General features: G+C 46.6%; 1 protein-coding gene across 5 annotated transcripts in view; it reads left to right on the plus strand.

Annotated features, from left to right (window-relative positions):
• The window catches only part of ZFYVE27 (zinc finger FYVE-type containing 27), a 67,947-nt gene extending 41,226 nt beyond the window's left edge, over positions 1 to 26,721 (plus strand). For 3 of the 5 annotated variants that reach the window (XM_022569122.2, XM_022569123.2, XM_089897991.1), the window contains one exon: positions 1 to 8,888. This exon is cut by the window's left edge. Coding sequence is in view for 2 of the 5 variants with exons in the window: in XM_089897988.1 (XP_089754114.1) it covers positions 8,895 to 9,043 (149 nt within the window). In the remaining 3 variants the exon portion in view is untranslated. The other 2 variants (XM_089897988.1, XM_089897989.1) reach the window with 2 other exon arrangements.
• The last annotated feature ends 583 nt before the right edge of the window (positions 26,722 to 27,304 follow it).

Genomic DNA, 27,304 nt, shown 5'->3' on the forward strand with positions numbered 1-27,304 from the left:
TGGTGAAGATAAGTCATCTTTATAGGGTGTTTGGGAGTCACATCTGTTATCTTGCTTCATCCTTACAGCAACTGAGGGAGACACACAGTCAGTCCTCATTTTACAGGTGAAGAAATTGAGGCTCAGAGAGGTTAAGTATCTTACTCAAGGTCATCCAGGCAGTAAGCGATGGAGCTGGAATTGAACAAAGCTCTGACTCTCCCAACCTTCCATGCTTTTCCACTGCCCCACGAGTCTGAATTATGCCAAGGCCAGGAAAACTTTCAGGCCTTTTTAGCCCCCCTTGAAGGGCTCTGAAGACAGCTCAGGGTCCACTAGAGACAAAGAGGCCTGTGCCCTGTTGACCTAGTTATGTGGCCGGGCAACTTGGGGTCAGGGAAAGGTGCATTCTTTCCCCTCCACTCACATTACCCAGCCTTTGGCTTCCTGGAGTTTTTGTTAAAATTCCAAATCACTTGGCACTAAGTTCTCTTCCCCACAGTTTTTGCAAACAGGAACCAAGCACCCTTCAACTTCCAGACTGCACACTTTCACACCCTCCCCTGCTTTAAACTGGTGCCAAGTCCCCTTCAGGAGAAAGCAGATATGTGAGCAGGACAGCCAGACGGCCAGAGAGTTTGGTTGTTACTTCCTGGGCCCGTCTCTGAGGGGGGCAGAAAGGACCCCAGAGGCCCACAGACCCCAGTGCGGGTCTTTGGCCTGCCACTCCCTGTGCAGCCTTGGGCTTGTACCTCCCTTCTCTGGGTCCCAATCTCCCCATGTCTTAAAAAAAAATGCCATCCTGGTGAGAGGGTCAGATGAGATAATGTATGTAAAGAGGTTTTATCACTATTATATTTGATTACCTGAAGGTCAACCTTGTTAAAAGAACTCTCTGCAGTGATGGACGTGTTCTGTACCTGTGCCCTCTAATCCTGGAGCCACTAGCCACATGTGGCTACTGAGCTTTTAAAATGTGGCTAGTGCTACTAAGGAACCAAATTTTAAATTAAATTATTATTATTGTCTGTAGTGAGATGAAATTCACATAACAGGAAGTTAACCGTTTTAAAGTGAATACTTCTGTGGCATTGAGTACATTCATGATGTCAGGCAACCACCACCTCTATCTAGTTCTAAAAATTTTCATCACCCCAAAAGGAAACTCTGTCCACATTAAGCAGTTTCTCCCCGTTCCCCTTGCCCGCAGCCCCTGGAAACCACGAAGCTTCTTTCTGTCTCTGTGGATTTGCCTCTTCTGGACATTTCATAGGAATGCGGTCATACAGTATATGACTTTCCGTGCCTGGCCTCTTTCACTTAACAGAATGTTTTTGAAGTTCATCCATGTTGTACCATGAATCAGTACTGCAGTCCTTTTCATGGCTAAATAATATTAATTTTAGTTAATTGAAATTTAAATAGGCCCATGTGGCTGGTGGCTACTGGACTGGACAACCAGGAACCTCTGGAGCCCTTCTGGGTAACTGAGGAAACAGAACCTCCAAGTGTCTGCTGGTAGCTGAGGGAATTCTAGGGGAAAGTGGAAGGAACCTGGAAGATGAAAAGGCTGAGAAGGGTGCCCCAGGTTCCCCAAAGGAGCCCCAAACTGTGGCTGATGTCTCGCATGCTTGGTGTGTTATGTAAGTTAACTCATTCCATCCTTGCAGCATCTTTTGACATGGGTCTGACTTACCATCATCCCTATTTTATAGAGGGGAAGACTGAGGCTCAGAGGGATTAAGTCACTTGCCCAAGGTCACACAGCTGGTAAGTGAGAAGAGATGGGTCTATGAACCTGTGTCTGGTCCCTTCCCAGGGCCCATGATCTTCACCACTAGGCTACACAGTCTTTCGACCCTGATCTTGGGAGCTGCCCAGGTGAAGGCAGATCCAGGACTCCAGCTGCACCTGCACAGACCTGCACACCTTGAGGCAGGGCTTTCTAGGCAGGGCCATCCCATGTCAGCCTTCCTGAGCTAAGAACTGCTTGGGACCTGGGTCCCTGCCTCCTTGGGAGTCAGGAAGGGGTGGCTGACGGGACAGAAGAGGATAAGGTGTAGCCTCCCTCAATTCCCCATTGCTTATCAATGAGTAACCTGGCCTGTCAGGGCTCTCCGTGTCCTCTTTGGGCCCTCTTGGGCCCTCCTTGATCTGGGAAGGAGACTCTGTTAATTACAGACCCAGAGTAAACAGGGCTGGGATAAATAGCAGATAGCTTTCCTGGCTGTGCTGCCCTTTGCCCTTTGGGAAGGGGCAGTGGGAAGAGGCAGAGAGTGAAGGGGAAGGAGTGGTCCTAGGAATGTCTTTGGAGTGGGGGAGGGAAGACTGGCTTCCTGGGGCCCCAGAGAGTCAATCTGTATGTCCTTCTGGAAAGAAAGCCCTCTGCTGGCCTCCCTGTTTGCTGTGCTCTGTCAGAGAGCTGGCCAGTGAGACTCTGACGTTCATCTCTTGTCATCCATCCCCTTGTCGACCCCCCAGCCATCCATCTTTTCATCCTCGCTTTCAATATCCTTCCATCCTTCCTTTCTTCCCTTCATCCATTGTCCCCGTATCCGTTTTTCTTTCCTCTTTCTCATTTAATTCATCCATTTTTCCCTTATTCTGTCTGTTCATCTGAAAGTCCCTTCTTCCTGCCCTCCGTCTCTCACTAATCTTCATATCTTTTCTTACCTTTTTATAGTGACCATGTGTTTCTTGAGAAAACTAGGGAGGAGTTTGCGGGGAGTCCTTTGAGTCATGGGCTTCTGAGTCGGGACCCCTGTGTGGCTCTGGTGGAGTTAGCTGCCTGACTTCACACACGCTGGCCACGTGCTCAAGGTTAGATGGAGTCTCTCTTTCTCCGAGGGAGGATAGAACCTTATTCCTTCAGCCTAGGGACCACATAACTGATTCTCCAAGGGGGGACACTTGGAGAGTGAAAGGGGGTGGTACTAACAGTCGCACCCGGGCAATGGAGTGACCTGGCACTGTCCTGGGCACAGCAGAACATCTGGTCCCCCTTCCTCAGTCCTAGCAGGAGGGCCTGTGCTCAGACAGCCTTTCTCTCCCAAAGCTGAGCCTGGATTTGGGCTTGGTTCTGTCAGTAGCAACTTGCATCAGCATGAACCCCTTGGTCAGAGTTCGGTGTCTGACCCCATCTGGGAACCCACACTCAGTATGACACGGAACAGTCCTGGCAGGGCTTTCCAGAAGTTGTTTCATGCTAACAATGCAGATATTATCATACCCCTTTACAGACGAGGAAATTGAGGCTGAGGATGAATCGATTATCTAAAGCCTCACAGCTGGATCAATAAATCCCTCAACCCACTCCCAGTTCACTCAATAAAATAATGTCGGACCTACAACCCTGTTTCCAACCCCCAAACCTGTGCCCATTTTATAGATGGGGCACCTGAGGCTGGAGTGGGGAAGGTGACTTCCTAGTTAGTCTGTGGGCTGTGCGGTGGTGGAGACTTTGGCAGTTTAACCGAAGGGCAGGCATGGGCCCAAGGACTCCAGGAACTAACAACAGCAGAATGTAACAGTGGCTACCATTTATTGAGCCCCCATTGAGTGCCAGGCCCAGTCCTGGGTGCTTTGTGGTGACTCAGCCAGTTCAGGTGGGTGAGCAAGATGGCAGCTGGAGAACAGACCCCCTTAGTCCCCTTTCTCCCTGCTCCCCACCCTCCTGCAGATCTCTTGGGTTGACCTGGGGGCAGGATGTGTCCTCCCAGGGCCCAGGCCACCACCCATTAATCCCTAACTGCTGCAGCTGGGAGATAAGATAGCCCCAGCCCATTAATCAAGGCTGCCTGGCAGGGACGGTGGGGGTGGGGTGAGGACAGCACCACCTCACAGGTGGAGATAAGCCCCCTTCTACCCTCAGGGGCCGGGGGTAGTGGAGGATGCTGGGAAGTTTGGCCTCAAGTTCCAATCCCTGGTATCTGGGCATGTGGGTGGAGACTACACTGGGTATGGGGGCAGGTAACGCTGGGAAAGGCAGCCCCAGGGTGCAGGCTGGGTTGAGAGGAGCCAGGAGACCTGGGTTCCAGCCTCAGTGCCCACCCCCCCCCACCCCCCCACCCCCACCTCTGTCTTTAGACAAGCCACTGCACCTCCCTGGGCCTGTCTCTGCATCTGAATGAATGGGAGGGGGCTGGGTTAGACGACCTGGAGGGAACTTTCACCATGAATGTGCTCAGTGACCTGTGCTGGGACAGGTGAGGGGTGGGCTCACCTGACAGCAGGAAGAGGGCAGAGGCACTGCCTTGGCTAAGGGACAACAGGCTGGTTGGGATTTGTCCCAGACCCCATGTTAGTCACCCTCACAGGAGAGCAAGTGGGCAGTGGTGGTGATGCTGGGGGCTAGGGATGGGACAGGAGAGGGGAAATGGGCCTTAGAGCCACAGTGCCCTTCAGGGGGCCACTCACTACTTCTGGGGGCTGGAATTGTGGAGTTTGATTACTGCCTTGTGTAATCTTGGATGGGTACTCAACCTTTTGGCACCTCAGTTTTCCCATCTGTAAAAAGAGGATGGTGGTATTTCCCGCCTGGGATTTTTGTTAGGAAGATAAATGTAAAGTGCTTATTAGCTCAATGCCTGACAGATGGCAGATGCTCAGTGAATATTAGTGATTATTCTTTCTTTTGTGGCCAGCTCCACAGGGCCTGGACCCTCTTCAATGTGGATTCTCTGTGACCACAGCTATGGGGAGGAGATAGGGGCAGCTCAACCCTAAAGCAATTGCTGGTCCAAGGATGTTGATTATAAAGTGTATTAGTTATATTTTTATAACTAATAAATGACAAACTTAAAGCAGCAAACATTATCTTCACAGTTTCTGTGGGTTGGAAATTCAGCTGCTTAGCTGCGTAGTTCTTCCTCAGAATGTCTCATGAGGTTGCAGTTAGGATGTTGTCCAGGGCTGCTGTTATCTGAAGGCCTGACTTGGGCTGGAGGACTTGCTTCCAAGTTCACTTCTATGGGCTGCTGGCTGGAAGCCACATGGCCAGCTTGAGTGTCTCCATGATGTGGCATCTGGCTTCTATGGATCGAGTGATCGAGAAGCAAGCATGGAGGAAACGTAGTGCTTTTCATCACCTGCTCTCTGAAGTTGCACCATCACCCCTCCTTTATCCCATTTGTTAGAGGCAAGTCACTAAGGCCAGCCCATGCTCAAGGGAAGGGAGGAATATCAGAGACAGACACGTGCAATACCAGCTTTTCTATGCCTGGGTGCTCTGTGCTGGGAACTTGACACACATGATCTCTAATCCCCACAGCCACAGGAATTATGTTTCTTTTATGGATGAGAATACAGTGGTTCAGAGAGGCTAAGTGATTTGCCCAAGATCACCCAGCCAGGAGGTACCCGTGGCACTGTCTGGTCTTGGGAGGCCATTTCCCATCCCAGGCACCTCCCAGCTTCAGCCACACCCAAGCCAGCCTTGGCTTTGAAGCCACATGTGACCATCTTGGGTAACAAGGCTTCCTTAGATGTAGGATTAGAAATAATATATGAGGCACACCTACACAGGGCATGTAAAAAGCAGGGGCTTTTAGAGCCACACTGACCTGGGTTTGGATTTTGACTCCGCCACCTTCTCTGCTCCTCTGGTCTATATGGTGAAGTAGTAGTGCCCACCCTGCAAGGATAGATGAGGCATGCGTGTAGTAGGCGTACTGTGCTAGCTGTTATTATCATGCGGTGGGACCGGGTAGCTCTCAGGGCTGGGCTGCTAGAGGACTGTCTTCCCTCTGAGTAATGTGCTCTCCTGGTGGAAGCAATGTCCCCCCTCCTGGTCTGGGGTCCCCCATCCAGGCCTTGCTTGGCAAATACAGAGCATCTGAGGCATTTGCTGCTTTGCCAGCCCTGTGGGTAGGGCTGAGGCCAGCGAGTACTCCAGGGTTGCAGGCCTCAGGGCAGGAGTCCCCTCACTGTGGCAGGACTCAGGCCAGGATACTCCTACCTTCCCAGTGTTTCCAGCGTCTCCAGTGTGGAGGGACCTCCATGCACTTGCCCACTTCTGCCAGCAGAGGGAACAGGCGCTGTGTCTGGGAACCTGGGAGGCTCCAGGCCCCCTCGTAGGGGGTCTCCGGTCCTGGAAGCTCCTCAGTGGGGTGGAGTGGGGTGACTTGGAGTGGAACTGGCAAGGGTGAAGACTTTATCGCCCATGAAGGGAGCCGCCTCTGGAGCCCTAGAGCCCAGGTTGGGGCCATGGGAAAGGAAGAGAAAGGGATCCAGAGGAGGAACAGAAGTAACCATTTCTCACTCCATAATCCGTTCAGTGAATGTCGTTCAGTGCCTACTGTGTGCCCCGGACCGTGGTGGCCCTGGGATCCCATGTCAGATGTGGACCCTCACAGGGCCGACGTTCAAGTGGGGAGGCTGGGACAGGCAGATGTGCAAATGGAGTAATTGCAAACATGATATAAAGGACATAAACAGAGGGCTGGGAGAGGCAATGTCTTGGGGCCTGGCTCCACTGCTCAGCTAGGTGACCAGGTGGGGTTGAGGTGAAGCCAGTCTGGGAATCTTGGAGTGGGAACCACTTCTTCTACATGGTCTTTCTAGCTTCGGGGTCCCGTTGTCACCAGAAATCACCACACGTCACCATAGGGCCTGACTACCAGCCACCTGCAGGATCATCCGTGGAGCACATGCCTTGGAGGCCCTGCAGTTGGACAGGCCTGGCTTAGCCTGACTTCTTCACTTGCCAACTGTGTGATCTTGGCTGAGACACCTAACTTCTCTGCTTTGGCATCTCCAAGCATTAACAGGGATTCCTTCACAGTGTGCAGACTGGAATGTATTCATCCAGCTCTGCCTCTGGCCAGCCGGGGGGCCTTAGGCTCCTGCGTTAGTTTTCTATTGCTGCGGTAACAAATGGCCACAAAGTTAGCAGCTTAAAACAACCTACACACATTTACTATCTCAGTCTCTGTGGGTCAGGAGTCCAGGTATGGGTTAGCTGGGTCCTCTGCTCAGGGTCTCACAAAGCTGCAGTCAAGGTGTCAGCTGGGAGTGGTGTCACCTGAGGCTTGGGGTCCTTTTCCAAACACACATGGCTTTTGGCAGAACTAATTTCCTTGTAGCTGTGGAATTCATCGAGGCTGCATCTTCAAGGCCAGCAGGAAAGACCTTTCTGCTGTGTCACCGGCTTTAAAAGGACTCACCTGATTAGGTCAGGCCCACCCAGGATAATATCCCTTTTGATTAGCTCAAAGTCAACTGACTGTAATATTCCATTATATTCACTGCTTCCACCCACACTCAAGGGGAGGGGATTGTTTGGGCCATGTACACCAGGTGGTGGGAATCTTGGAGACCATCTTAGAATTATTAACATGATGAAATTATTTTGACTAGTAATCATGTAATGATCAGTAATGATTATTTTCTTAAATTGTTCTCTAGTTTCAAAACAAGCAAACACAGAAGAAATTTCAATTTTAAAGATATTGTTTAAATTCAGTAAAATATTTCACATATAAACAAAAATAGTGCTTACCAAACAAAAGCATTCTACTTCTCACTTCACACTCTGTATCACAGCTTTTGATTTTAAACACAAAACAAGCCTCCAGTGGTCCCATAGAATGACAGAATTGAAGGAACTCAAGTTCTGGGGGTTTTGTTTGTTTGTTTTTTGTTTTTAAACCCAGTGGACTATCATTTTCTATTTTGAATCTACTGTTTAAATGGAGGAATGTGTCATATCATAGGGTTTGGGGACACAAATTGCACCTGAATGAGCTTGAATGAATCAGAACAGTTAGGAACTTATCCCAGAAACACACAGGCAGGAAGAAAGCAAGATGTCCTTCATCAAGTGAATGGATAAACTGTGGTACATCCATACAATGGAATATTATTCAACAAGAAGAAGAAATGAGCTATCAAGCCATGAAAAGACATGGAGGAACTTTAAATGCATGTTGCTAAGGGAAAGGAGCCAATTGGAGAAGGCTACCTACTGTATGATTCCAACTTTATGACGTTCTGGAAAAGGAAAAACTATGGTGACAGAAAAAAGATCAGTATTTTCCAGGGCCTTGGGGAGGGATGCATAGGCAGAGCACAGGGGATTTTTTAGGACAGCTAATGTATTTTATGTAGTGTGGAATGGTGGATACATTGTATATTTGTCCGAATCCATAGAAAGTACAATGCAAAGAGTGAACCCTAATGTAAATTGTGGATTTTAGTTAATAACAGCCTATCAACACTGGTTCATCAGTTGTGAAAAATGTACCACACTAATGCAAGATGTTAATAATGGGGGAAACTCTGTGCACTCAAATTTTCTGTAAGCCTCAAACCGCTCTAAATAATAAAGTCTATTAATTAAAAAAATACCACATGTGCAGATAAGTCTGCATGTATCAAATGCTGCCCAGATAATTGGAACTTTCCGAATTAACTGTCACCTGGAATATGATGTTTATTAAAGGATAAGTAATGAAAATGTGCTAATTGGAAGTTAACGTGTATTAAAGCCCAGCGGTAACCACGGGGCTTTAACACACTTTTAAAAAAAAATTAATTAATTTATTTGGTTGCGCCGGGTCTTAGTTGTGGCAGGCAGGCTCCTTAGTTGCAGCACATGGGCACCTTAGTTGTGGCAGGCAGGCTCCTTAGTTGTGGCATGTGAACTCTTAGTTGTGGCATGCTTGCAGGATCTAGTTCCCTGACCAGGGATCAAACCCAGGCCCCCTGCATTGGGAGTACGGAGTCTTATCCACTGCACCACCAGGGAAGTCCCAATACACTTTTTTTTTGGTCTAATTTTGTATTGTCTAATTTTAGAAATTAGACTGACAAGAGATTTTTGAGGGAAGGATATTTTATCACTGATATAGTTTAAAACTGCTGCTTGATGATAACAAAATGGAGACTGACTTTTGGATTGTTTTACTGGTTTTAAGATTCTCTGCCGTTGCACCCCTGTTTCGCCTGCACTGGGGTGGACCACGCCCGCCCCATCCTTGGTCCACCACTGCCAACAAGCTGGTGTTCTCCATCTCTGCACAGCGTGTCATTGGATGCTGCATCACATCTCGTGAGGTCTTGTTAACGGGCAGGAAAGGAACTGTTTTTTTTCTCATGTCTTTTTAAAACATTTAATTTTCAATAAACTTTATTTTTTAGAGCAGTTTTAGGTTCACAGCAAATTTGAGCAGAAAGTAGAGAGACCCCATCTACCCCTGCCCCCCACATGCACTATCTCCCCCACTATGGACATCCCACAGCACAGTGGGTACATTTTGTTTGTTACAATCGATGAACCTACATTGACACATCATTGTTATTCAAAAGTCTGTAGTTTACATTAGAGTTCACTCTTGGAGTTGTAGCTCTATGAGTTTGGGCAAATGTATAACAACATTTGTATGTATAACAGCAAATGTATAACAACAAATGTATCCACCATTCAGGAGAATAGTTTGACCTAAAATCCTCTGCCTGTTTATTCTTCCCTCTTCCATAACCCCTGGTAACCACGGATCTTTTTATTGTCTTCATAGTTTTGCTTTTCCTGAATGTCATAGAGCTGGAATCATACAGTCTTTTCAGATTGGCTTCTTTCACTTAGTGATAACGCATTTAAGTTTCCGCCGTGTCTTTTTGTGCTTTGATAGCTCATTTCTTTTTCTCACTGAATAATATTCCTTTGCATTAATGCGCCACAATTTATTTATACTCTCGTGTCATGTGTTCCTTTCTAAGGCAGTCGCTGGCAAGGGGAAAAGAATTATCACATGTGACTGCCAGGTATCACTTGGAGCAGAGTCCAGCCTCCTCTGAAGCTCAGGCCACCTAATATAAAAACATTCTTGAATGGTTATTTAGTGGGGATGGAGTGGGGAAGTGGTGGTTGGGTGGGTAACCAGCAATGTTTGCTCCAGGGACCACACCTTTTTTTTTTTTTTTGAATAAATGAAATTTTTTTTCTCTGTGTGAAACAATTCATTTTAGAAAATCTGAAATATGCATAAAGGTAAAATAAAACATAAATTACAGCTCCAGCTTCTGATAATTATATTGTTAGTATTATATGGTATCTCCTTCCAGAACTTTCCATTTAGTTATAGGGACACATATAATGACACATTAAATCAGGACTCTTCCTCTTCCAGGTTTGGCTGAGGCATGAAGACCAAGATGCCCCGCAGAAGGAGTTGTAGGACAGACACTGTGGTTGAGAACCAGGGAGATGGCTGAGGGCAAAAGAGGATTAGGAACTGGAGATCTGGGGGATTTTGAGAGAGTTTTTTTGTAGAAAGCTGTGCTATGAGTCCCAACCCCTTGGACAGTTGGGGTTCCAACCCCAAAAGGGAGGGGGTCCCCCTCACCTCAAACCTGTTAAGGTGAGCTTCAAGGAGACCCCTTGGTGTATACTTGATGTATGTCTCCTGGAGTTTGGGGGGGCCCAGGAGGTCATATCTGACATAAATCTAAGGAGTCTAGGGAATTCCCAGGTGGTCCAGTGGTTAGGACTTGGTGCTTTCACTGCCGGGGCCTGGGTTCGATCCCTGGTCAGGGAACAAAGATCCCACAAACCACATGGTGTGGCCAAAAAAAAAAAAAAAGGAATCTAAAGGTGAGTCTGTGGCTTTCAACTTGAGAAGGCAGAGCAAAGGGTGAGCAAAAAAAACCCATCTGCTTTGGGAGCCAACTCCACTTCCACAGATGGCAAGCCGAATGATGTGAGCATGTTTCCTGTGGACTGTCTGGGGCCGTGCGTGAGGGAGAGGTGGCCTGGAGCTGCTTTAGATTTGGCTTGAGAGGACCACGCCTGGTGATGGGACCACGGTCGAGGATGAGTATGATTGGGCCAGTGGAAACCAGACACTTAGGGGAGAAAGGTAGTTAAATGCAGCTTAAACCTTCAAAGGGGTTCCTGGGAGCCTCTCTCAGGTCTTACCTCTGTTTCCCCAGGTTTCCCCAGGCTCCTCCACCAGGTCTCTCTACACCCTCCCTGTCTTGGTGTTCCCACCTAGTTCTTATGGATACTCTTCCCCACCTCTCAAGATAAAAGAGTCCCAACCCCACACCTCTTCCTGTGTCTTGCAAAACTCTGCCATCTCAGTCTTCAGTTCGATGTCAACAGGATCTCCCTCTGCTCAGGATTTTGCTGATTGAAAGTTAGGAGAGGGCTTTGACAAAGGAGGAAAAGTTTGGATCATTTTCTCCCAGGGCTGTGACCAGTGTTCTACTTACTGAAGGGTAAAATCCCTTCATTACCATAAAAAACTCCCACAGGATAGATTCACATGAGGAATGCCTTGCCACATGCTTTTTATTCCCTTCTTCTGGGACTTCTATTAGAAGTATGATAGGCCTTCTTGCTCTGTCTTCTCTGTCTCTTCCTTTCACTTCTGTATTTTCCCTCTTTAATCTCTCTGGGCTATTTTTTTCAGAGCCAGAATTTCTATTTGGTTCTTTTCAAACCTGCAATATCACTTTTTATAGTTTCCAGTTCCCTGTCAGATTTTTAAAGTTTGGCCTTTAATTTCTTTAAACACAGTAAGCGTAGTTGTTTTTAGCTTGCATCTGATAATACCAATACTTCATGTACTTTTGGGTCTGTTTCTACTGTCTGTTTTTTCCTTGGTTTTTCTCATGGATGTTGGAATACTATCTTGAAGACTTGGATTCAAAATCCAGAAAGTATTTTTATTTGCTTTGCATAAATGCTTGGGTGTGCTACTATTCTGGAATCACAACAATTCAATTTCAAGGCTGGATATTTCTTGGTAAGAAACCAGGGTGCGGGCTTCCCTGGTGGCACAGTGGTTGAGAGTCCGCCTGCCGATGCAGGGGACACGGGTTCGTGCCCCGATCCAGGAAGATCCCACATGCCGTGGAGCGGCTGGGCCCGTGAGCCATGGCCGCTGAGCCTGCGCATCCGGAGCCTGTGCTCCGCAACGGGAGAGGCCACAACAGTGAGAGGCCCGCGTACCGCAAAAAAAAAAAAAAAAGAATCCAGGGTGCAAGTCTGTGCGAGGGCTGGTTTATGTCTTCTCCATACCCCACCTGGGGTGTGTAGTTCCACTACTGTGCAGGCTGTGGGTTTCAGAGCTCCCACCTGTGACAGGCTCTGGGTTTTCACTTCTTTCCCTCCAGCCCTGAGGGGACACTCAGAGCCAGCTCCTGCTACAGTACCTGTTTCTCCCGGGCAAGCAAATGTCCTCTGGACAATAGCAGCTTTGTGGGCTAGGTTTCTCTTTCTGGATTCTTGTCTTCTCCCAGATCTTAGCCCAGCACTTCCTCAGTGGTTTGTCGTCTTTGTCGTTTTCAAGATGTTTTTCCAATTTTCTGGCTCACCTTCCTTCCACTGTCCTCAGTAGAGAACTGGCCTGAATTACCTTGTCCACCGTGACCAGGAGTTCACATGAAGAATGAGTGACTGTGACCTTCCTACTTGAGAAACAGCAACCCCTGCCTTAGTCACTACAGGAGGCTCTGCTGCCTTCCCGGGCTGATTTTCATCACAAAGAGCCCCACATTGGCCAAGAACATGTCTGTCCTAGTCATGCAGGATGAGTGATGCCATCCTCACGTAGTTACTCTCTTTGCCCCAGCTTTCCTCTTGCCACAAGTAGAAGTAGCAATAGTCAAGGCGTTAGGAAGTTTTGGTTTCAGTCCTGGCTTTGCCACTTGCTCATTCTTTGCCATGGGTAAGGAAGTTACTTCCTCTTTTAGGTCTTTGCTTTTTTTTAAAAAGAAAAATGTTTATCTGCAACATGGGATTAAGAATCAGATCTCCTCGGAAGATAATGCCTGTGAAGATGCCCAGCTTGCTGCTTGACACATTTAGATGCCCCAAAAATGTTTGATGAATGTTAATCTGAACCAGTTACATGACTATATCGATTTAGGGGCAACTACTAGAAAAATCTCCCAAATAACAATAGCTTTAAAAAGAATTTATTTCTCTTTCATGTATCAGATATCTGAAGGCAGGTAGTTCAGGGCTGGGGTGGACTCCACATTCGTCCGGACCTTGGACACCTTCCATCCTACTGCTCCTCCATCCTTAGTGCATTGCCTTGTGGCACAAGGATGCTGCTCAGCTGCATCTCAGGCGGCAGGAGGAGGCAGGGCAGGAAAGGGCACACATTCAAGGGGACTTCTCGGCAGTCCCGTACAACACACCCGCTTAATTCCCTGGACTGGACCTTGCATGCAGCTTGCACAGAGCTGCTGGGGAAGTGGGGACACGGAATCTCTGAGCTGGGTGGCACTCAGCTGTTTGTAAGGTTCTTTTTCTAAGGAATACGAGGAAAAGGGAAATTGGTAGGCAATTGGCAGTTTCTGCCACAGTGACCTTGAATGAATCACTTTTCCTTGTTGAACTTCAGTGTCCTCTTCTGTAAAAATTGGTGGTGATGGTTGGGGCACTATTGGCATTTTGGGTGGTGTGATTCTTCACTGTGCAGAACTGTTCTAACGCAGTACAGGGCATTTAACATCTCTGGGCCATGCCTAAGTGCCAGTAGTACCCCCAGACATTGTGACCACCAAAACAACCCTGCTCTTTTCTAACTGCCCCTTGGGAATAATACTAGTCCCTGTTGAAAACCCTTGGACAAGACGATTCTAAAGTCCTAAGAGTGGCATTCTGTGAGAGCCTGTGATTCTATGATTCGATGTCACTTCTATGAAGTGATATAGTAACTTCATGTGTCAGGTGGGCAAGTGGAGGGGAGAGGATGAAGATGCAAATGTCTGCTTCTTTAGTTCTCCCCAGCGTTGGGAGGAGAAAGGAATCATTATGCAGCTAGAGCCAAGTCACTGGCCTCCAGGTGGTCAGAGGAGGAGAAAGGACAGAGGAAGGAAGGAGCCAGGACAGAACTTTCCAAGGAATGGCAGGAACCCAGAACACCTGGTCCCACCAGGGGCCCACTGCCCCTCCCAAGGCCCATTGCCGTGCCGCTGGAGGGAGAGCCATCTCCGGGGAAGCTGGCATGCTGGCCTCCGTCTGTCATGATGGCCTCATTAGTGGCTCCCATGTCCATTGGCGGGACCTCATAAGGGGGGCCCGTCTGACCTTTGGGGCAGCAGATGCTACATCTGGCAGGGCTGATCCAAGCCCAAGGGCGCTGCCTCCTCTACCACAGGCTCTCAGCCCTTTCCTGCCCGAGATCCCTGTGAGGGGTGGCAATTAGGTGGACCATGGGGTGCTCAAACCAGTGAGATCTGATGGAGCCAGGGGAGGACGTGTGAGGCTCCAGAGTCATGCTGCCTAGATTCAAACCTGGTTCCCACACTTATTTAACTGTGTGACTTTGGGGGACTTCTCTGGCGTTGCAGTGGTTAGGGCTCTGTGCTTCGACTGCAGGGGGCACAGGTTCGATCCCTGGTCGGGGAACTAAGATCCCGCATGCTGGGTGGTGCGACCAAAAAATAAGTAAATAAAAAATAAATTTAAAAAATTGTGTGACTTTGGATGAAAGCTTTTTTTCTTGTTTGTTCCCTCATCTGCAAAATGGAAATAATAATAGTTCATACCTCACAAGGTTGCCATCAAGCTTAAATAAGACAATATGGGTAGAACATGGAGAAGAGTGCCTGGCATATGGTAGGTACTCAGTAAGTGGTAGTCCTTGCTCTTCTGGGTGGAGCCCCGCCTCTCTCTTAATTCCTGGCCAGGAGATTCTGATGCACACAATATGGCTTCCAGGTTTTAAGCAACTTGCCCGAGGTTCCAGAGTCAGCCAAACTTCATGTGCTCCATCATCCCGTGGTGAAGAGACATGCTCCCCAGAGGGAGTGGGGAGTGGACCAGCTGAGGCCACACAGCAAGCAGAGCCAAGCTGGGCTCCACTGAGCCCCCAGCTACCCTTGGCTGTGCCCAGCACAGGTCTGGAGCTCAGAGAGCCACCTGCTTCCATGCAGACAGAGATGCAGACGCAGGCTTGCATGCAGCCTTAGAGCACTGCCTTCAGCCTCATCTCAGAACCTGTGCTGGGAGTTGGAACTGCCCAGGCCACAGGCAGGGAGGTGTAGAGGGGCCCACGAAGGGCTCCCTTGAGTTAGCCAGCAGCTCTGGGCCCGAGTTGCTTGTTGCTAGGGAAGGTGCGGGTATGAATGGAGTGGGTCTTGGAGGGGGGCAGGCAGGGCTGGGTCCTGAAAGCACACGGGAGGCCAACAGAGCCACCGCTTGGAGCACCTCTCCCCTGCTCTACAGCTCCCAATCCTGCCTGCCCTCTGTTCAGCGGCCCTGAGGTGTGGAGAGGGGCGTGAGGACTGTGCTGGGGGCCACGGGGCTTGAGGCAGATGTGTGGGTGTGAGGTCAGGACCCACGCGAGCGCGGTCCTGGGTGTGGCATTCAGTATCCCTGAGCTAACATAATAACTACGGCACTATTGTTATAGAGGCCCATGAATAATGAATATGCACTAGCAAGGAGAATAACTATTTTTAGTGCTTTAGTGTTTTTAGTGCTTCCTATGTGCCAAGCATCGTGCCATGTGCTATCTCTGACTGTCTCCTTTAATCCTCTAGTCTTATGAGGAAAGTACTGTCAGTTTTGTTTTCAAAGAGGAAACTGCACTGTGAAGGCCTAAGTGACTAGTTCAAGGTCATGTAGGAGGTAAATCAGAGGCTTGACTGCTTTCCGTTGTGTCAACTTGATGGGTTACACACTGGACGAAGATGCCACTTATTAGCTGGGAAACACTTTATCTCTCTGGATTTCCTTTTGCTCATCAGCAAAATGGTTTTAGATACTTTTATACTGATTATGTCACAGGGTAGTGGTTAGAACTAATTGAATGAGGGATGTGACAAATATTCGTAAGTTCACTCATTATTCAATCAGCGATGATTCATTGAGCCCCAATCTGGTGCTGGGCACCCTTCTAGGGACCAGAGATACAACAGTAAGCAGAACAGGCGAGGTCCTGCCTTGGTTCCCCTCGTGGGATCTAAACTCTAAAATGGGGGTGGGGTAGGGAGACATAACAAACCAGTCAATGAATGAACAAGTATGCTGATTTCTCGTAGTACTCGGTGCCATGAATTTTAAGACAGGTGATGGGATTCACTCTACTTCAGATGTGTTGGTAGAGAGGGGCCATCTGAACAGGTGACACTTGGAGTTGGAGCCCGCTGATGTAAATAACCAACCATGTAAAGAATGTTATTAAACAATACATTACTAAATAACCAGAGATCACTGAAGAAATCAAAGAGGAAACCAAAAAATACCTAGAGATAAATGACAATGAAAACATGATGATCCAAAACCTATGGGTTGCAGCAAAAACAGTTCTAAGGGGGAAGTTTATAGCAATATAATCCTACCTCAAGAAACAAGAAAAATCTCAAATAAACAATCTAACCTTACACCTAAAGGAACTAGAGAAAGAAGAACAAACAAAACCCAAAGTTAGAAGGAAAGAAATCATAAAGAACAGAGCAGAAATAAATGAAATAGAAACAAAGAAAACAATAGCAAAGATCAATAAAACTAAAAGCTGGTTCTTGGAGAAGATAAACAAAATTGATAAACCTTTAGCCAGACTCATCAAGAGAAAGAGGGAGAGGACTCAAATCAATAAAATTAGATACGAAAAAGGAGAAGTTACAATGGACACCGCAGAAATATATCATAAGAGACTACTACAGCAACTCTATGCTGATAAAATGGACAACCTGGAAGAAAGGGACAAATTCTTAGAAAGGTATAACCTCCCAAGACTGAACCAGGAAGAAATAGAAAATATGAACAGACCAGTCACAAGTAATGAAATTGAAACTGTGATTAAAAATCTTCCAACAAACAAAAGTCCAGGACCAGATGGCTTCACAGGTGAGTTCTATCAAACATTTAGAAAAGAGCTAACACCTGTCCCTCTCAAACCCTTCCAAAAAATTGCAGAGAAAGGAACACTCCCAAACTCATTCTACGAGTCCACATCACCCTGATACCAAAACCAGACAAAGACAATACAAAAAAAGAAAATTACAGACCAATATCACTGATGAATATAGATGGAAAACTCCTCAACAAAATATTAGCAAACGGAATCCAAGAACACATTAAAAGGATCATACACCATGATCAAGTGGGATTTATCCCAGGGATGCAAGGCTTCTTCAATATATGCAATAGATGCCGAAAAAGTTTTTGACAAAATTCAACACCCATTTATGATAAAAATTCTCCAGAAAATGGGCATAGAGGGAAGCTACCTCAACATAATAAAGGCCATATATGACAAACCCACAGCAAACATCATTCTCAATGGTGAAAAACTGAAAGCATTTCCTCTAAGATCAGGAACAAGACAAGGATGTCCACTCTCACCACTATTATTCAACATAGTTTTGGAAGTCCTAGCCACGGCAATCAGAGAAGAAAAAGAAATAAAAGGAATACAAATTAGAAAAGAAGTAAAACTGTCACTGTTTGCAGATGACATGATATTATACATAGAGAATCCTAAAGATCCCACCAGAAAACTGCTAGAGCTAATCAATGAATTTGGTAAAGTTGCAGGGTACAAAATTAATGCACAGAAATCTCTTGCATTCTTATAACTAACAACGAAAGGTCAGAAAGAGAAATTAAGGGAACAATCCTGTTCACCACTGCAACAAAAATAATAAAATACCTAGGAATAAACCTACCTAAGGAGGTGAAAGACCTGTACTCAGAAAACTATAAGACACTGATGAAAGAAATTAAAGATGATGCCAACAGATGGAGAGATATACCATGTTCTTGGATTGGAAGAATCAATATTGTGAAAATGACTATACTACCCAAAGCAATCTACAGATTCAATGCAATCCCTATCAGTTTACCAATGACATTTTTTACAGAACTAGAACAAAAAAATCTTAAAATTTGCATGGAGACACAAAAGACCGTGAATAGCCAAAGGAATCTTGAGGGGAAAAAAAGGAGCTGGAGGAATCAGACTCCCTGACTTCAAACTATACTACAAAGCTACAGTAATCAAGACAATATGGTACTGGCACAAAAACAGAAACATAGATCAATGGAACAAGATAGAAAACCCAGAGACAAACCCATTCACCTATGGTCAACTAATCTATGACAAAGGAGGCAAGGATATACAATGGAGAAAAGGAAGTCTTTTCAATAAGTGGTGCTGGGAAAACTGGACAGCTACATGTAAAAGAATGAAATTAGAACACTCCCTAACACCATACATAAAAATAAACTCAAAATGGATTAGAGACCTAAATGTAAGACCGGACACTATAAAACTCTTAGAGGAAAACAGGAAGAACACTCTTTGACATAAATCACAGCAAGATCTTTTTTGATCCACCTCCTAGAGTAATGGAAATAAAAACAAAAATAAACAAATGGGACCTACTGAAACTTAAAAGCTTTTGCACAGCAAAGGAGACTACAAACAAGACAAAAAGACAAACCTCAGAATGGGAGAAAATATTTGCAAACAAATAAACGGACAAAGGATTAATCTCCAAAATATATAAACAGCTCATGCAGCTCAATATTAAAAAAACAAACAACCCAATCCAAAAAGTGGGCAGAAGACCTTAATAGACACTTCTCCAAAGAAGACATACAGATGGCCCAGAAGCACAGGAAAAGATGCTCAACATCAGTAATTATTAGAGAAGTGCAAATCAAAACTACAGTGAGGTATTACCTCACACCAGTTAGAATGGGCATCATCAGAAAATCTACAAACAGCAAAAGCTGAGGGTGTGGAGAAAAGGGAACCATCTTGCACTGTTGGTGGGAATGTAAATTGATACAGCCACTATGGAGAACAGTATGGAGTTTCCTTAAAAAACTAAAAATAGAATTACCATGTGACACAGCAATCCCACTACTGGGCATATACCCTGAGAAAACCATAATTCAAAAAGACACATGCAGCCCAATGTTCATTGCAGCACTATTTACAATAGCTAGGTCATGGAAGCAACCTAAATGCCCATTGACAGACGAATGGATAAATAAGATGTGGTACATATATACAATGGAATATTACTCAGCCATAAAAAGGAACGAAATTGGGCCATTTGCAGAGATGTGGGTGGACCTAGAGACTGTTATACAGAGTGAAGTAAGTCAGAAAGAGAAAAACAAATATCGTATATTAACACGTATATGTGGAATCTAGAAAAATGGTACAGATGAAGCAGTTTGCAAGGAAGAAATAGAGACACGGATGTAGAGAACAAACGTATGGACACCAAGGGGTGAAAGCGATGGTGGTGGTGGGATGAATTGGGAGCTTGAGATTGACATGTATACACTAATATGTATAAAATGGATAATTAATAAAAAAATTTAAAAAGTACCATTTCCATGCCTGCTTTTTGGAAAAGAGAAAAAATAAAATAAAAAACAACCCTACTAGAGTACAAATGTAAGCCAATCATGGAATGAAAAGAGAAGATGCTGTAAAATGATGTTCCTGGGCAGTGAATTTGTTTTCACATTTTAGAAATTAACTTTTATCAAAATGATTTATGCACGTGGTTTCAAAAACCACATAGTAGTTCAACCCTTCTGTGGCAATAGCACTGGTTAAACTCCATTTTCCAACCTCCCTACATGGGGTGCAAAAAAAAAAAAATGTCACCCATAAGGGGTAGCGAGGAAGTTCTGGCTGGTGGCCGGAGCGCTGTAAGTGGAGGGGGGAGCAGTGTGAGGGGAGCCGGGGGTCAGGCAGAGGCTGGCTGTGGGAGCCCTGTGGGCACTGGCAGGGAGCTTGGATTTTACTCTCATGGTAATGGGAACCTGGCTGGCTGTTGATACAGTTCAATGGCTTGATGATGTTGGGCTGACGTTCTGCCACTCTTCAACCTGTCCCCACTGGTTGTAAGCGGCTGCGGCCACTCCAGGCATCACATCTACATACAAGGCAGATTCTGCTTACTACTTCTTTTTCTTTAATGTGGGCCTTTTTTTTTTTTTTTAGTCTTTATTGAATTTGTTACAATATTGCTTCTGGTTTTTTTTTTTTATGTTTTGGCTTTTTGGCTACCGGGCATGTGGGATCTTAGCTCCCCGATGAGGGATCGAAACCCGCACCCCTTACACTGGAAGGCTAAGTCCTAACCACAGGACCGCCAGGGAAGTCCCATGATTTTGCTTACTTCTGACTAATCAGAATGGTTCTTAGCTGCAAGGGAGACTAGAAAAGGAGTCAGGTATAGGAATGAGTTTCTCCGACCCAAGACTGGAGGCAGGAAGGAGAGCTGGGGCTTGAGGTGGGGGCGTGGTCTGCTGCACAGGTGCTTCTCTGTCACACACGGGCATAGGATGGTCTGGGCTGGGCCTGAGGTTCTGCATCTCAAACGAGCTCTCCAGAGATGCTGATGTGGCTGGTCTGTCGCCCACACTTCCAGGAGCATGGGTAGACACCACTGGAGATCTTTAAAGATTTTTATTTATTTATTTATTTTTGGCTGTGTTGGGTCTTCATTGCTGTGCGCAGGCTTTCTCTAGTTGTGGCGAGTGGGGAGCTACTCTTTGTTGGGGTGCACGGGCTTCTCATCGCGGTGGCTTCTCTTGTTGCAGAGCACGGGCTCTAGGGTGCGTGGGCTTCAGTAGCTGTGACATGTGGGCTCAGTAGTTGTGGCGCACGAGCTTTGTTGCTCCGCGGCATGTGGGATCTTCCCGGACCAGGGCTCGAATGCGTGTCTCCTGCATTAGCAGGTGGATTCTTAACCACAGCACCACCAGGGAAGCCCCACTGGAGAGTTTTAAGTAAGAGAGTGGTTACCTGATTTCTGTGGTTCTGTGGAGAATGCCGTGTAGGGGACAAGAGGGGACACTGGGAGGCTAGTTAAAAAGCCAAAAATCATGGTCACTTGGGTTAAGGTGGTGGCAGGGGATATGACTCTGGTGGGTGTTTACATTATTTTTTAATTTAGAAAATTGTGGTAAAATACATTAAATTTTATTATTTTAACCATTTTTAAGTGTACAGCTCAGTGGTATTATATACATTCCCAATGTTGTGCAACCATCACCACCATCCACTTCCAGAACATTCTCATCATTTCAAACAGAGACTCTGTACCCATTAAATAATAACTCCCCATTCCTCCCCCTGTCCCAGTCTCTGGTAACCTCTATTTTACTTTCTGTTTCTATGTATTTGACTATTCTCGGATAATTCATATAAGTAGAATCATATATTAGTTGTCGTTTTGCATCTGGCTTATTTCAGTTAGCATAATGTCTTCAAGGCTCATCTACATTGTAGCTTGTATTAGAACTTCATTCCTTTTTACAGTTAAATAATATTCCATCCTATGGATATTATGCATTTTGTTCATTCATTCATCTGTTGGTGGGTATCTGGGTTATTTCCACCTTTTGTCTATTGTGAAGAATGCTGCAACACACACGGGTGTGCAAGTATCTGTTGGAGTCCAGTGGTTGGTTTTGAGACATGTTTTGGAGCCAGACCATCAGAACTTGCTGATAGTAGGAAGGAAAGGCAGGGATAGAATTAAGAATGACTCCTGGTGATGGTGTCATTTACAAAGATGGGGAAGAAGTTGTAGAGTGCTCTGCAAACATCGGGTAGTATCATTATTTTATTTAGAATTGTTCTGAGGGGTTATCAGCTATGAAATTGCCAGTAAAGGAACCAAAACATCACTTTTGTAAGACAGACATCTAGGGCCTGGGAACTTAAATCAGGACTTGGCAAACGATGGCCCACAGACCAAATCCAGCCCACCACCTGGTCTTACATAAGAGCTAAGAGAGCTAAGAATAGGTTTCACAGTTTTAAATATAAATGTGAAAAAAGACCATGTAGCCCTTTAGCTGACAGTTGTTCAATTTTGCCTCTTGGCTTGCATAGCCTAAAATATTTACTGTCTGGCCCTTTACAGAAGAAGTTTGCCGACCCCTGGCCTAAATTAACTGGTTTGGCTCAGACTGAAGAGATGTGCTCAGTGGAAATAAAAAAGCAAAGCAAAACCAAATTCCCCCTCACGCCTGCTGACCTACTTCTGCAGTTTGTTTTTCTCCTTTCCCAAGAGTATGTGCTGATTGTACATACAGTAAATCATCCCACCACTCCGAGTTCCGCCCTCTGCAGGTCACTGCAGTTACCAGCTGCAGTCAGTTGTGACCCTGAAGCTGATTAATGCCAGCCCAGTGCTGTTTATCAAGAACAAGTGATTTATTTTAGCATCCAAATTTTAAATGGTGTCTATGCTTCCCAGGAAGCTGTCTGGTTTAGAAAATTGCCTATAATAAATGCATGCAATAAATCCATTGTTTTGAACCTAAAGAAAGATATTCAAGTTTTATAAGAGAGAATCAGTTTCTCCTCATCTTCACCAAATACGTGTTGTGTACGTAAATAATTTAAAACAATGGTTTGAATGGGTGCTAAATTACCAGCTTTCCAAAATGCAATCACGGCTCTTATTTTTCCAATTAATCATGGAAAAAAATCCATTTGCTGGTGTGTCCCTAGTGAGGCCTCCTAAAATATCCAAGATTCCATGGCGCTTACTCAGTCCAATGCGTTCGGTCGAGCCTTGAAGTGCTACATGGGAAGACATCTGGAGAGGGTGACCTGTCCACTCATGGGCCCCAGCTTTCAGGGTTTTAACTGTTGGCCCCAGTCCCAGATGGTCCTGCACTTCCTCACCTGATTGCTCAGGGATGCTGTGGCCTGGCTCTCGGGGAGTTTGGGGCTGCTCATTCTTGAGCTCCCGAAGTTTTAATTCTTTCAGTTCATGTTCACTCAGTGCCCGAGGGGCTGGGTCCTAAGAAGGAGTCAGCTTCAGCCCCAAGCTGTGCCCCTTTTTTGACGTCAGAGCCCAGCATTAGGAGTAGACGCAGGGCATGCACAGGCCCCCACCCTTTGGAGACCGTGGTGTGTTTTCTAGCAAGTTGCTCTCAGCCAACATCAAACCTCTTCACCGGAGAGCTTCCCACAACATCCCTCTTTGGGGGTGCAGGGCTTGCGCCGGAGACTTTTGTGGCCCTTTGCAAATTTAGCCCCCTGTTCCTCAGTACTCACTTCTGCATACCAAGGGAGATTGGGAGCAGTGGTCTTTGGCCGGTTGTGGGAAGTTCTGGGCAATGAATGTCTACTTGCCTCAGCGTTGCATAAGCAAGAGGGTCTCCTGGGACTCTGCCCTCCACTGAGAATATTGGTCCAGGGGTGATTTGCTGGTTCACTTGGTGGAAGTGGCTGGCAGCTTCTGTCTTGCAAAGTTCATTCATTCATTCAACAAATGTTTACACTGCCTCTCTTACATGCTGGCTACTGTCCTAGGCGCTGGGAACACACCAGTGAGCAAAACAGACAAAGCTCCCTGCCCTCATGAGGCTATATGGGCATGTATTCAGTTCTGCTCTAGAGTGCAGCATGGTGATGGGGGGCCCAGAGGTGGGAGGAAAGATTGCTGTGTGCCTGTGTGTCCAGGTCGCTGGGAAAGGCTTCACATGAGAAGAGATATTGGCTGGGGTCTTGAATGCTGAGTGGGATTCGCCGGAGCACACAGCGGAACAGAACTGGGGAACAGAATTCCCCGTTTTTTGCAAATAAATCAGCTCCAGGAGGAGCCACTCAGAGGAAAAGGTACCTGTATGCTAGGCTGGGGCCACTGAGGGACTTTGAGTGCTGTGCCAGAGGGTGTAGACTCTGCATTTGTAGCCTCATTTTCAGGGTCCCCAGGAGCGAGCAACTCTAGGGGAGCCTTTCACAGGGACTTCAAGATGAGTGGTGCCCCCTACAGTTGGGGCTGCCACTCTTCCCTTCCACTCTTCCGTGGTCATGGTCTCCCCCAAGTCTCCAGCCAAGGGCTGGCTGGGTGGGTGCCTTTTGGAGTGCACCCTGATATGCTATCTTATCCCCGACCTTTCTAGCGATCACATTGAATAACTTCTCTCCTCCCTAGGCGCCTGTGTGCACACCTCCTGATTTAGGACCAGAATGCATTAGCACCTGTTTTGTTTTCTCTCTGAGTACTGTCAAGGCGCCAGGTTCTCTGTGCCTATCTTTCTCAGCATAAAGTTCTCCTTTGGAACAGTGATTTTAACTGTGGGCTTAGCCCCACCTTGGGGCTCTGAGACAGCAGCAGGTGGAAGTTTGGGCCAGGTGTCCTCAAGTTTGGTCCTTGGAGCCTGCATCATCCTGCTGGAATGCAGAATCTCCTCAGATCTACTGAACTGGAATCTCCAGGGTGGGGTCTCGGTCAGCTTTTTGGACATGCCCCCCCAAGTTGTTCTTATGCATGTAAGAGAAATGCTCCTTAACATTTTGGGGAGCTGGGGCTAGGTTTCCTTGATTGGATTTCATGCATTTAGCACCCAGAGACAGTGGGACCTTGGCTCAGCTGGCCTCTGCCTGGTACTGCCGGGTCTCCTGAGATACTACCCTCGAGGCTGCTGTTCCTGGTGGAGAGGGTGAATCTCTCTTCCTTAAAGCTGCATCTCCCTCTCTGGGATTTCCACCCTCTGGATCACAACAAGCAAGCTGAATGCTTCTCCCAGATGCCTCTCTTCAGACATCTGAAGGCTGCTGTCATGTCAAGATCCTTGGTGTTTTGGACCAGTCTTTCTTATTTATTTATTTATTTATTTGGTTGTGTAGGGTCTTAGTTGCTGCAGGCGGTCTCCTTAGTTGCGGCTCGCCAGCTCCTTAGTTGCGGCATTTCAACTCTTAGTTGCGGCATGTGGGATCTAGTTCCCTGACCAGGGATCAAACCTGGGCCCCCTGCATTGGGAGCGCAGAGTCTTATCCACTGCGCCACCAGGGAAGTCCCTTGGACCAGTCTTTATTGTGACCTCTAGACACGCTGCTCTCCTGCGTGCTCTCTTGAATGATGACTCTGTGCTCTGAACTTTCTCTGTATTCTCATTTTCTCTTCCCAACATCCTGATAAGTTTGCCTTTATTATCCCCATTTCACAGGTGAGGAAATATAGGCCCAAAGAGGCCAAGAAACTTTCCTAAGGTTACATGACTAGTTTGTGCCAGAACTAGGATTTGAACCCAAGGGCAACTAGAACACCAAAAACCAGAGCTCTATTACGATCCCCATTTTACAGATGGGGAAATGGAGGGATCTGCCTAAATCATACAGCAGCAAGTGGTAGAGCTGCGCTATGACCCGAGAGCCTGCATTCTTCATCATTATGCCCAAGCCTGCCTTCCCACACAATCATCATGCCTGTATCAGAACCTCCACTGCTTAACACAGGGGATGATGGGCACTTAGGAAGCCGCCCAGAGAAACGCTGGTTAATATAATTATTGAAATTATTCTTAGAGCCTGACACTGCTCACACGTTATACAACATTATGTATTATATATATTTTATATACATTTATATATTTATGGACAAATATATATTATGTCAAAGGAAATACATTTCCAAACTTGAAATAACTATAAGATAACTGAAATTGCTACTGTTGGGTGGAGGAGGGTATTTCAAACCATCTCTGGGAGTGACCGATACTGTTCAATACACCAAGTGCTTACTGAGCACCTATCACGTGCCTAGAAGGAGAGGCCCCTGTGTCAGAGCTACGGCTGTTTACTCACAGTCAAACCCCTTCCTTGCAGCCTGACTCAGATTTGGTTCAGGTACTGGGCGGCCATGTGCTTCATGACCCCTTCCCCAGCCCCAAAGGCCAAATGTTAATAAGCCCAAACCAGCCATTCTTACCCCTGACAGAATGTTAGCATCACCCAGAGAGGTTTTAAAAGTGAGGAGAGCTCCAGACCACAGTTATGTCAGACACTGTCAAGGTGTGTGTGTGGGCCCCCCAGGTGCACTCAGGGCCAGGTCTAAAGCAGTCATGATCATTCCAGTCTTCTTGCTAGCGGTTGTCTTAGGTCTGGGTGTGGGATACAATGCTGGCCAATGAGACATCAGGAGAAGCGTGTGTGGGGGGATGTAAAGGGAGAAACTCTCTGCTCTTAATACTTCACTTCTGATGCTTCTGGTCACCCAATATGTGAGGGCTTTTCCTACACCAAGCAATTCTGTGACACCAGCTGGGTGTTGTCCAATTCAGTTCAGTTCTGATACTATCTACCTGGAGTTAGCGTCAGATTCCACAGGTTAAGGGCTCAGTCCCATGAGAGTGTCCCTCTCCTCCCAACCCCAACTTCGGACACCAACTGCAAGTCCAGGTTGTTACCTGTGCTTCTAACTCACTCTCTATAAGTTGCAGGTTCCCATGACTCTCTCCTTGAGTTCAATTAATTGCCTAGAATGGCTCACAGAACTCAGGAAAAGTTTACTTATAAGATCACCAGTTTAATATAAAAGGATACAACTCAAGAACAGCCAGGTGGAAGAGAAGCATAGGGCGAGGTGTCGGGGAAGGGACGCCCTCTGGGTGTGCCACCCTCCCAGCACCTCTACATGTTCACCACCTAGAAGTTCTCTGAACCCCTTCAGTTAGGACATTTTTAAATGGAGGCCTCATCACATAGACGTGATTGATTAAACCATCAGCCACTGGCGATTGAACTCAGTCCCCAGCTCCTCTCCCCTCCCAGGAGGCTGAGTTCGGGGACTGAAAGTTCCACATCTCTAATCACATGATTGCTTCCCCTTGGCAACCAGCCCCCATCCTGTGGTTGCTGATCTAGGGGTTTTCCAAAAATCACCTTTTTAACATAAATTCAGGTGTGGTTGAAAGGACCTTGTTATGAATAACAAAAGATTCTCTTTTCACCTTATGGCTCTTATCACTTAGGAAATTCCGAGGGTATAATGAGCTCTGTGCCAGGAACAGGGATGAAGACCAAATATATATTTTTTGCTGTAAATCACAATATCACAGGGGAGCACCAGGGAACATTTTAATGGCTCTCCAGACAAGGGATACAAGGGGCGCTTCCTGTCTTTGGATGATATGGTGTGAGCATGGACTGCTTGTCACTGTTGCAGGCCTCTTATGACCATGTGGATAAAGTCAAGAGAATACCAGGGGGACTTCCCTGGGGGTGCAGTGGTTAAGAGTCTGCCTGCCAATTCAGGGGACACGGGTTTGATCCCTGGTCCGGGAAGATCCCACATGCTGTGGAGCAACTAAGCCGCGAGCCACAACTACTGAGCCCGACTGCTGCAACTATTGAAGCCTGCGCGTCTAGAGCCCATGCTCCACAACAAGACAAGCCACCGCAATGAGAAGCCTGTGCACGGCAACAAAGAGTAGCCCTCACTCGCCGCAACTAGAGAAAGCCCGCACACAGCAATGAAGACCCAACGCAGCTAAAAAAAAGAGAGGGGCTTCCCTGGTGGCACAGTGGTTAAGAATCTGCCTGCCAATGCAGGGGACACAGGTTCGAGCCCTGTTATGGGAAGA

The sequence above is a fragment of the Delphinapterus leucas genome, chromosome 16 (genome assembly GCF_059928025.1).
Source record: "Delphinapterus leucas isolate spDelLeu-1000000601 "Yukka" chromosome 16, BTC_Dleu_Yukka2, whole genome shotgun sequence".
Classification (NCBI taxonomy): Eukaryota; Metazoa; Chordata; class Mammalia; order Artiodactyla; family Monodontidae; genus Delphinapterus; species Delphinapterus leucas.